Genomic DNA, 12,038 nt, shown 5'->3' on the forward strand with positions numbered 1-12,038 from the left:
CACACACACACACAGAGACACACACACACACACAGACACACACACACACACACACACAAACAAACCCAGTTAACCTTTACAACAGAGCCTCTTCTCTACACCGGTTAGATCATGTTTGATTCCAGAGATCTCTGCTGATCTGTGTTCTCCTGGTGGAAAATATATATATATATATATATATATATATATATATAATGGAAACCGAGAGCAGCAATGCTCCATGATGTAGATCTCCTTCAAGACCAGTCTGGTGTTAGAGGTCCCTCTGGTGGACAGAACTTGTAACAACAACACATGCTGATACTGGCTTTGACTATAAATAAGACTGGGTAGTGTAGTAGATATTAATAACAGGCTGCATATCAGCATTACATATTCAAAGATTATTGGAATATTTGAAAAACATAACAAATGAAATTCGATATCGGTATTATAGATATAGATATTAAGACTGACAGCTCTAACACACACACGCAAAGAGACAGACACGCACACAGAAACCCACACACACCCAGTTCCAGTCCCAGGTGATTCTCAGCAGGTGAACTACAGTCAGCTGTCTCTCCTCTACAGGAAGTGTGTCATGATTGGCTGATACAGCGGCGAGCTCGGCAGGACGCCCGCACGCCTGACAAGATGAAGACGAACGAGTCGCTGGTCGCCAACGGCAACCTGAGTTTGGAGGAGAAGAAGAGGAAGATCCTGAGATGTCTTCGTCGTCTGGAGGGACTCGGAGTCCTGAGAGCCCCCAACCCAGAGGACCAGATCCTGCAGACGATCGCCAAGGTAACCACACACACAGAGACACACACACATACACACACACACACACACACACACACACACACACACACACACACACACACACACACAGAGACACACACACACAGAGAACACACACACACACACACACACAGAGACACACACACACACACACACACACAGAGACACACACACAAAGAGACACACACACACACACACACACATATAAACACACACACAGAGTCACAGACACACAAGGTCACCAAGGTCAGTGATCACTTTTTTTGTCGGGGAGTATTAAGGCAGAGAATAATAATATTAATAATAATAACAACTAGAAAATTCCACAGGAAATGTTGACAATAGCTATGTTTCCATCCACACGTTTTTATCCAAATTAAGTGATATCGAATGAAAAATGCCGTCATGGAAACAGTAAAATCCGACTGAATTTCATGAATATCGACTCAAAGAAAATACATTCGGTCTCATTTGATTTTCTCTTGATCGATATATATACGGCTTATGCGATAAACGCTGATGGAAACGCTATTTGCCAAATAAATAATGAATTGCGATTAAGTTTTAGGTCATTTTATGGTTGCAACCCGCAATAAAACAAAGAAGAAGAAGTTTCAGTTAATTTCTGCCCAGTATTTCAGGGCAGCGGAGCGGCTAGGGGTTGACTCTCCACGGTTCTCATTGGCTTTATAAGTCCTAATGTGAAAAAGCTTAACGTGGTTTAATGTACCTAAACAACAATCAATCATCACCAAAATAATCCTCTCCTATATTGCTCATCATAACTAGGGCTGCAGCTATCGATTATTTTAGTAATCGAATATTCTACCGATTATTCCATCGATTAATCGAGTAATCGGATAAGAAATACTTAGCAAGAAATACTTAGTACACAGCAATAGTAAATATTTATTATTGCTGTTTACTTAAAAAAAAAGAAACCTGTAGCTTATACACAAAAGACTGGTTTCCTTTTTTAGAAAAAGCAAAAAATTTTATTGCCAAATTCCAAGACCGTTAAAAAGAAATACATTACAATAGTACATTTTTGGTGGCCCAAATGTTAATATTTTTCACCCCATTCCCTTCTTGCCTCTGGCTCTTTACACTGGATATGCAAAAGAGCTGTTCACTGACCAGAGGGTTTACAGCAGGGCTACTCAACTACACTGTTCTGGGGGACACATTTTCAGAAGCCTAATACACAGTGAGGAGCATAGCTATATCTATGGTGAGGTGAAAGAATAAAGAATGCATTATGACATCATTCTAAGTAGCCATGCTGGGGGGAGGAGCCGGTTTGTCTCTGGCAGCAGCTACATTTCCAAAGATTAGAAGCAAACTAATAAAAAGTTACACTACAAACCGACAGCTTTCGTTTTAGCTTGGTAAAACATCGCTATTAGCAGAGTAGCATGTTGTAGGCTAGTTGTGTAAATCATCGCTATTAGCAGAGTAGCATGCTGTAGGCTAGTTGTGTAAACAGCGCGGTGGACGAGAGCAGCAGACGTTAGCTACCTTGTGTCGTGTTGGCTCCGTGGAATGGATGAGTACACTGGATGTTTGTTACAGAGATGTAGCAGCATGTTTGCAGCTTAAAATTATCCCAAACTTTCTGTCGTTTTCTCTCGCCTGTCTCTCCTCTTAGACCCTCGCTATTTTCCTCTTCCTTCATTTTTAATCTGGGCCGTCAGTCTTGTGTCCGCAGAAGCCCAAACCTCTTGTGCGCTAGTAATAATCATCCGTGAGGAAACACAGTGAGCCGTACAACATTAATTACATTGATTTAACGAAGGTTCGAGGCAAAGAATTTTGCTTCAAAGATTTTTTGTAATCGAATTATTCGAAGAATCGTTGCAGCGCTAATCATAACCACTTAAAACGGTCAAATCTAACCAAATGTCCAAATATTATGGACGAAAACATTAACGTGAGATAACGTCTATGATCGTTGGATGTTTTTTTGACAGGCTTAAGTGTTCATGTCAAGATATGACCATGATACATCTGGTGATGACTGATCGTTGTTTAGATACATTAAACCACGTTAAGCGTTTTAGGATGTCCCTTACGACAAGCCGTGGTACGTCCCGCGGAGTAAATGGAAGGAGCTCAAACAGCGATACACGGCTCAAAAAAGAGAGTTGTCTCTCAGCGGTGGCGGAGGGAAAATAAAAGGCAAGTTCCACCTTTTTGAAGGCCCATTGGAGCTTAGCTTGGCTTCTAATATTAACAAAAACAACTACTTCTGTTGTCTAGCAAAACTTTGTTCGCAAAAGTTCGCTTGAATGTTGTGAGATTCAGTACAAAAGTGAATGGAAACACCTTAAAATGTCTCAAATCAATTCGATATACCAATTTAATAGCAAAACAGCATTTGAGGTCATTACGCACAGTTTTTTATTCGCTTTAGAGCTGTTTGATGGAAACACACTTTCACCAGCTTTATTCGCATTAGTTTTTTTTTACCGAACTTCAGATAATTCGATTGACAAGTGGATGGAAACTTAGTAAGTGTCTCTACTACTTGGTGCACATCTGATTAACCCTGGCTAACTAACTAAATCTGCTGTTTGACACGGCCTACGGTAAAGAGTCTCCATGATAGGAGGTGTGTGTGTGTCAGAACTTGTTGCCATGGTGATTTCCACAGTGAGGCAGTAGAGGAGGGAGGGGGAGACAGTGTCTTCCATGGGTCAAACATGTCCATTTTATCATAATTATACCTCTTAAGGTTGTTCTGTAATTCAAAAACGTGGGTCCAAACGGCAAAAATATTATCATCACAAGAAAGATAAAAGTCTAGCGAACGCATTGATGTGGTTTTTATGTTTGTGGTGTCAAATAGATGTGACACAGAGCAGGTAACAAACAGGGAACAGTCTGTGTCCTTACAGATATTTGTTTTCGTTGTTTCTATCGGCAGTTGGTATGAAGAGAGCCAAAAGTTTAAGTCCGGTGGACTCCATAGTTACATGTCTGCGACCGGCAAAAGATTTCCTACATTGTGACCAACCATGATGTATGAAGAGTGAAAACTGTAGGGGAGAGAGCAATTTGTTTGGAAAGATTTCAGAGAATCGTACTGCAGCTCCCCCCTCTGACCTCCCCTCTGACTCTCAACAGTCCAGCCACATACACACACATTGGAAAATCTGAAACGGTCTGAAAACTGGACGATTCATAAACTGTGATTTGGTAGAAACCGTGCTTGATATCAGAATGCCCATTCAGCCCAATAAAGGCCAAAGTCTTGTCTTCGGTTTAAACTTTTTTATTATTTTTCTACATTAAAGTATGGCGACACAGTATGGCCCCAAAGAGGGGTTGTTTTGAGCTATGTTAAGCTATTTACCGAAGATTTACCATTAAAGTCTATGGAAATTCCGGTGCTGCCGTTTTCCGCCGTAAAAACCGCACGGCAAATCTCTTAGAAAAGTCATAGCACACCATTCCCGATCATTACACACGTTTTAATGTATTTTGTGTGCACGTGTTGGCAACGCTCCGTGACTAGTAGCAGGACAACAATGTGGCGGAATATTAAATATGGGGGATAGTCATTCTGCTGATTGCTGCTATTGCAGCACATCGGCACACTGAATTAAGTATTCGCTGTTGATCCCTCAGGACATCCGTCAGCAGCGTGTGGGAGATTGTATAATCGTGACATTAATAGTAATAATAATAACATTAATTGTACTAAAGTATTTGCTGTTGATCCCTCAGGACATCCGTCAGCAGCGTGTGGGAGATTGTATAATCGTGACATTAATAATAATAATAATAACATTAATTGTACTAAAGTATTTGCTGTTGGCCCCTCAGGACATCCGTCAGCAGCGTGTGCACCGCCAGCGGAGAGGGGTGGAGCTTCAGAAACTCCGTCAGACTCTCAGCAGCCTGCAGGACAAGAGCAGCTTCCACAGCCAGCAGGTGGACTACTACAGACATTACATCACTTCCTGTCTGGACCACTTGACTCACAGCAGGTACAACACACACACACACACACTGAGAGAGACACACACACAAGCACACACACACACACAGACAGAGAGAGAGACACACACACAGACTCGCACAGAGGTGTCATGTTGTGATTGGCTGTGTGTTTCAGTAAATCGACCAATAAGAAGAAGCTTCCTGCTCTGAGCAACGCCGCCGCCAGGCTGCAGGAGAAAGGAGTTCTGGTGGAGATCCAGGACCTGCCAGCTACACAGTGAGACACACACAGATACACACACACACACACACACACATACATACATACATATATATATATATATATATATATATTATATATACATACATACATATATATATTATATTAATATATAATATATAATATAAATATAATATAATATATTATATAGATAGATAGATAGATAGATAGATAGATAGATAGATAGATAGATAGATAGATAGATAGATATATAGATAGATAGATACACACACACACACACACATGTATATACCCACACATCTATATATATATATATATATAAATATATGTGTGTGTGTGTATACACACACATACATATATATATATAATAATAACAATACATTTAATTTGTAATGCACTTTATATTTACGTAAATCTCAAAATGCTACATGATAGTGCTAAAAAATAAAAACACATGGAGAGCATGAAAATAAAAGTAAATAAATAAAATGAAATGAAACAAAAACAATAAGGAAAAGGGTACGAGTGGTCAGGGAGAGCATTCCACAGACTGGGAGCAGCTGAGCAGAAAGCCCGATCTCCCATTGTACAGAGCTTTGTCCTGAGGCAGATCGGAGGGTACGTGTTGAGGTCTGTAGGGTGAGGAATTCCTTGAGGTAGGAGGGAGACCTTGTACTCAACCCTGAGTGAGACAGGAAGCCAGTGGAGTGATTTGAGGATTGGGGTGATGTGGTCATGTTATATATATATATATATATATATATATATATATATATATAATATACACACACACACACACACATACATAAGATGAACAGAGCTCCTGAGTGGTGCATCACACAGATGAAGAGTATAGTGCAAACATTCCTCCAGGGCAGGCAGTATCTAAGCTGGTAAGAACATGTTGTATAGGGACAGTAGAAGTGGATCAGTTATTCAGATTGATTAATGACATGTGTTAGTGGTCTCAGTGTGCATTCTCATAACAGTGTGGAAGTGTCATTGCTTTTACGTAAATAATTTATTTGAACAAGTTCTGAAAAAGTATACTATCTACTCCTAGCTGTTGATGTAGATGCTGTGATGGTTGACAGTGTTTCCTCTAGAATAGTTTTCAGCAGCGGGGGTGGGGGTGTTGAATGGCAAAAATAGCAAATAGACAGACCGTTACCTGAAACGGTGACTTAACATCACCGCTCATTTTACACACAGTTTAACAACAAAACTAAACGCCGAATCAACATTACTAGCTACGTTTTTCATGTTGGGTTTGAGCGGTATGCACCCCTAGTGGGGAAGAAAAAGCACTTCCCATGAGATCACAGGTTCACTTAGTTTCAAATGGTTAGAATAACATGCATGTCTGTATGTATGTACCGATATATATGTATGTATGTATGTATGTATGTATGTATGTATGTATGTATGTATGTATGTATGTATGTATGTATGTATGTCTGTTTTCTTGTATTTCACTTGCCTCATGGAATATTTTCCATGTGTACTCATTTGCGTGTCTGTATATACAGAAGAACAAGGTTCAGTTAGTTTTAAGTGGTTAAAATGACATCAGTGAATGCTTGTTTCTTTGAACTGCTTTAATTTATCATTTTATTTCATCTATTTTAATCAAATCATGGAATAAATGCAATCTATTCTGTTGACTTTTCCTATCTGCATTGTTCTATTGGCCAAGAGGGTTTAATAGTTAGAAACGTGTTGCCGTATAAACCTGTAACTCAATGGCGTGTTGGTTTTAAAAAATATTGAGAAAGTATTAAAAATGGTATTAAAAGGTATTGAATTTACCTCCAGGATTTCTGTATATACCCTGTGTGTGTATATATATGAATAGGTTAGGGTTGCAAGATGTTTCCAAAGTCAGTGAGTCTAATCTATTCTGTTGACTTTCCCTATCTGCGTTGTATTGAGAAGGTATTAAAAATGGTATTAAAAGGTATTGAATTTACCTCCAGGATTACTTTATATTAGGGCTGCTCCCTCTTAGTCAATTAGTCAACTAATTGGTGGTTTTGGTTTTCGTCAACTTAGATTTCTTTAGTCCATTAGTCATGTCTGATGCTGTTCTCATGCTGAATGACTTATTTCCAAGAAACGTACGAGCACATCTCTGGTAAACACAAGAATTAAGGATTGACATTTGACCTAATAGATATCACCATGAAACCTACTTTGATTACTTTCATTAAGGCAATTATTTGTTGTGAAATGTTGTGTTTAAATATGCAAAGGAGGCATTATCTTATTCAATATATGCATCCTTTTGCATGACTCTTTGTGGAGAAACTCAGATTTACAGATCTGTCGATTAAATCAACTAATGGATTAGTCGATACAATTGAATGAGTGTTAGTGGACTAAGAATTTCTTCAATCGAACACAGCCCTAATGTATATACCCTGTAGAAGACACTTATGTCATATTACGATATCTAAAATCTAAGACGATATCTAGTCTCATTTCATGATATTGATATAATATCCATATATTGCCCAGCTCTACTCTGATGTGATCTGATCTGAAGTCATCTGGTGTGATCTGGTGTGGAGTGATCTGATGGGATCTGAAGTGAAGTGATCTGATGTGATCTCATGTGGTCTGATGTGGAGTGGTTTGATCTAATGTGATCTGATCTGAAGTCATCTGATCTGGAGTGATCTCATGTGATCTGATCTGAAGTCATCTGATCTGGAGTGATCTCATCTGATCTGATGTGATCTGAAGTCATCTGATCTGATCTGGTGTGATCTGAAGTGATCTGAAGTGATCTCATGTGATGTGATCTGGTCTGAAGTGATCTCATGTGATGTGATCTGATCTGATGTGATCTGATGTGATCTGTTGCAGGTTTAAGAACGTGGTCTTTGACATCGTCCCTGGACCGGAGAAAGGAACATTCAACGTCAAAGCTCGATTCCTCGGCATCGAGATGGAAGAGTTCCCGCTCAAATACCAGGTAGGAGCTAACAGGCTAACATGCTAACGGGCTAACACACTCAAATACCAGGTAGGAGCTAACAGGCTAACACACTAACAGGCTAACAGGCTCTAATACCAGGTAGGAGCTAACGGGCTAACATGCTAACGGGCTAACACACTCAAATACCAGGTAGGAGCTAACAGGGTAACACACTAACAGGCTAACAGGCTCTAATACCAGGTAGGAGCTAACAGGCTAACACGCTCTAATACCAGGTAGGAGCTAACAGGCTAACACGCTCTAATACCAGGTAGGAGCTAACAGGCTAACAGGCTAACACGCTCTAATACCAGGTAGGAGCTAACAGGCTAACAAGTTCTATTATCAGGTAGGAGCTAACAGGCTAACAGGTATGTAACGTGTGTATAACGTGTGTGTGTGTGTGTATAATGTGTGTTTAATGTCTTCAGGATCTATTGCAGCTGCAGTACGAAGGTGTGGCCGTGATGAAGATGTTCGACAAAGCCAAAATCAACGTCAACCTGCTCATCTTCCTCCTCAACAAGAAGTTCTTCAAGAAATGAAGTCCTGCTCTTCTTCTACTCTCCTATCTCTGGTTTAATATCTACAACAGAGTGACCCATCCTCTCTACTCTCCTATCTCTGGTTTTATATCTACAACAGAGTGACCCATCCTCTCTACACTCCTATCTCTGGTTTTATATCTACAACAGAGTGACCCATCCTCTCTACACTCCTATCTCTGGTTTAATATCTACAACGGAGTGACCCATCCTCTCTACACTCCTATCTCTGGTTTTATATCTACAACGGAGTGACCCATCCTCTCTACACTCCTATCTCTGGTTTTATATCTACAACAGAGTGACCCATCCTCTCTACACTCCTATCTCTGGTTTTATATCTACAACAGAGTGACCCCTCCTCTCTACACTCCTATCTCTGGTTTTATATCTACAACAGAGTGACCCATCCTCTCTACGCTCCTATCTCTGGTTTAATATCTACAACAGAGTGACCCATCCTCTCTACGCTCCTATCTCTGGTTTTATATCTACAACGGAGTGACCCATCCTCTCTACTCTCCTATCTCTGGTTTAATATCTACAACAGAGTGACCCATCCTCTCTACTCTCCTATCTCTGGTTTTGTATGCTACTACATCATGTTTTAATATATCTCATAACTAACTAACCAATCAGCTAAGCTTTATCAACATGTTATTGCTGCATTATTGCACATTTTAATAAGGGAACCAAATAGTTAAATAATCATGAGACAGGGTTAGTGTTGGGCATCTTCTCTACACTCCTATCTCTGCTGTTATGTCACTACGTTATCTTTTATATATATTATATATCTATCTCTATATACGTCACTGTACTTGTGTTTGTCTCTCACTCTCAACGTGTAGTTCTGCTTCCTGTCTGTGTTTTAATCTCACTAGAGTTTAAACAGAGTGAAGCATCTTCTCTACACTCCTATCTCTGTTTTTATACGTATATTCTATGTTTCCTGTTTTTATTTCCTGCTAATCAGACAGAGTGAGACATCCCTCTGGCTCCTATCTCTGCTCAGGTTTATTATTAATAAACAGACACCAGCTGATAATTTAAGAGATATCATGTACCTTCAACACTAGTCTTATTTTGGAGGGTGTAGTTTCTTCGAGGCCATAAATCAGGAACCAGAATCTGAGTTATGATATGATCTTTGAGTTTAAATACATTTTAGAAAAGAAGCTGCTCTGATCTATAACTGTACATATTTTCTGTCACTTTCTGTTTTCTCTCTTTTACTTTTCTTTTTGAAGCATGTTAATAATAATAAATTGAATTTCTGTAGTGCTTTTCACAGACTCAACGTGTTTTGACTTCATTAAATATGTGAATATGTGAACATCTTTAGCTGTTGTTTGATTGGTCCATTGATAAAGATCAGGGCTGTTGGAGCCATTACCATTAATTAGCATACCACGTTGGTTATGCTAATTAATCAGCAGTTTAATGGTTATATACCTTGTTGGTTATGCTAATTAATCAGCAGTTTAATGTTTGATTCCTGGCTGGAGCGTTGCCTTTGGGAAGACATCCAGGTAATCAGCCAGAGATCCACACAGGTTAGAGGTTGCCAGGTTGAGGGTTGTGGGTTGCCAGGTTGAGGGTTACAGGTTGCCAGGTTGAGGGTTAGAGGTTGCCAGGTTGAGGGTTACAGGTTGCCAGGTTGAGGGTTAGAGGTTGCCAGGTTGAGGGTTATGGGTTGCCAGGTTGGGGGTTATAGGTTGCTAGGTTGGGTGTTACAGGTTGCCAGGTTGGGGGTTACAAGTTGCCAGGTTGAAGGTTATAGGTTGCCAGGTTGATGGTTAAAGGTTGCCAGGTTGGGGGTTACAGGTTTCGTGGAAGTTTTCCTTGAAGCAAGAGCGTTAGTGATATTCATGATAAAATGAAAACGAATAACGACTGTTTGAGAATTAAACCAAAGTTTGGTCTTTGATTATTTATTTACATTTGCAAATGGAGAAAACACAGTTTCAAAGGTACACGCAGCACAACTGAAAATGTCTTTCTAACCTAAAATCTAAACATCCAAACATCATATAGTGAAGAAACTCTGTTAAGCCACCCCTCTAAATGTATCTTTTAGTATGGCCATAGTTGAAAAGAGACATCATTAACAGTAGTGGTGCGCAGATCGAGGCTTCGTGAAACAGTGAAACAGTTGAAGCAAATGTGTCATATTGTGTCGAGGCTTCGAAACAATCTGACACCCGTCTCAACGATGACACCTAGTGGTCACTGGCAGGTGGTGATCTGAAACAACCTTGATTACGAGCCATTAAAAAAATAAAAAATGTATTATTGTATTGTATTATTTTTCTAATATGTGAAGCTTGTAAGGCGTGTAGACTCCTCACTGTGCATAATGCTATTTTGGTCATAAAAAATGAATATTAATAAAAGAAATCAAGCCACAATGTCTCACTTTTTTATAGATTTTCATTCAAAAATATTTATTTCTCTGCTGTGGAAGGATCTTAGCCTACTTGCGGTTTTTACACATAATTTCTCCAGCCTTTGAAAAGATCCTCTCACAAGGGACACTTGTTGCTGGCATAGATATTTATTAGCAAGGACATACAAATGAGGAAAGATTACTGCTCTCTCTTTCCGAAATTAGTTAGGGATCATGAGTTCTGGGCAAAAACGCATAGTTGTGGTATTCTTTCACTTCCACTGTGGCTTCAGCTGTAGCATTATGTATAATCTGGGTTTACCAATCATTAAAACGTCCCATAAACTGTCCTTGTCCTATCTATCTATCTATCTATCTATCTATCTATCTATCCATCTATCTATCTATCTATCTATCTATCTATCTATGTATCTATCTATCTATCTATCTATCTATCTATCTATCTATGTGTCACTGTATGTAGGTCTATACTCTGTCTGTCTCAGTGTATCAGTCAATGTGTAAATTTAAATGTAAGCCTAAATATAACTAAACAACTCGCACTATGAATGTCACTATATCACCAAATATCCGCTATCTCAAAATCAAACTCCTCTCACAAAAACCCACGAGGTCAAGGTGCGTTGACTTCACTTTTATACTGATGTGCGATGTGTGTTCCCGACCCTGTCAATCAAACTCTGAGTCATGCCACCTGTTGAAACACTCGTGAAACACTCCGATGTTTCATTTAGCCATAGTCACGTGACATGGGTGTTTTGAATCACGCTTCGGATCAGTGTTTCGAAACATCTGCGCTTCGGGATCTCGACAAAGCTTCGGAACGTCAGTTTCACTTCAGCCATCCCTAATTAACAGTCACACCATTGTCTCACTTTCCCCTCTGCTCCTGTTCTTTTCATTAGCCTAAACAACAGTTTATCTCAGGAGACAGAAGGAGACACGGTTTGTGGCCTCATCGACTTCGTCTGCTAAAAAGTCAAGAAGGTTCAAACTAGTGAAACTAAATAACTCTACTGGGCTGTAGTTCACAGTTGCCAACTATTTCACTTGGAGCCTTTTGAATCTACACATGAAGAAGCTAAATCTTGTGGCGTTATAAAACAATCATTAAACTAAATGGTTAAAATAAAA

At 39.5% G+C, this 12,038-nt stretch overlaps 1 protein-coding gene across 2 annotated transcripts in view; it reads left to right on the top strand.

The window, feature by feature from the left end:
• The window catches only part of LOC120562361 (ras GTPase-activating-like protein IQGAP3), a 10,231-nt gene extending 457 nt beyond the window's left edge, over positions 1 to 9,774 (top strand). Inside the window, exons 3-8 of one of the 2 annotated variants that reach the window (XM_039806076.1) lie at positions 574 to 786; positions 4,612 to 4,775; positions 4,904 to 5,005; positions 7,838 to 7,946; positions 8,381 to 8,526; positions 8,577 to 9,774. In XM_039806076.1, the coding sequence (XP_039662010.1) occupies positions 574 to 786; positions 4,612 to 4,775; positions 4,904 to 5,005; positions 7,838 to 7,946; positions 8,381 to 8,494 (702 nt within the window). In that variant the 3' untranslated portion in view covers positions 8,495 to 8,526; positions 8,577 to 9,774. Of the gene's footprint in view, positions 1 to 573; positions 787 to 4,611; positions 4,776 to 4,903; positions 5,006 to 7,837; positions 7,947 to 8,380 lie in introns of both variants that reach the window. The other variant, XM_039806075.1, reaches the window with a different exon arrangement.
• The last annotated feature ends 2,264 nt before the right edge of the window (positions 9,775 to 12,038 follow it).

The sequence above is a fragment of the Perca fluviatilis genome, chromosome 7 (assembly GCF_010015445.1).
Source record: "Perca fluviatilis chromosome 7, GENO_Pfluv_1.0, whole genome shotgun sequence".
Classification (NCBI taxonomy): domain Eukaryota; kingdom Metazoa; phylum Chordata; class Actinopteri; order Perciformes; family Percidae; genus Perca; species Perca fluviatilis.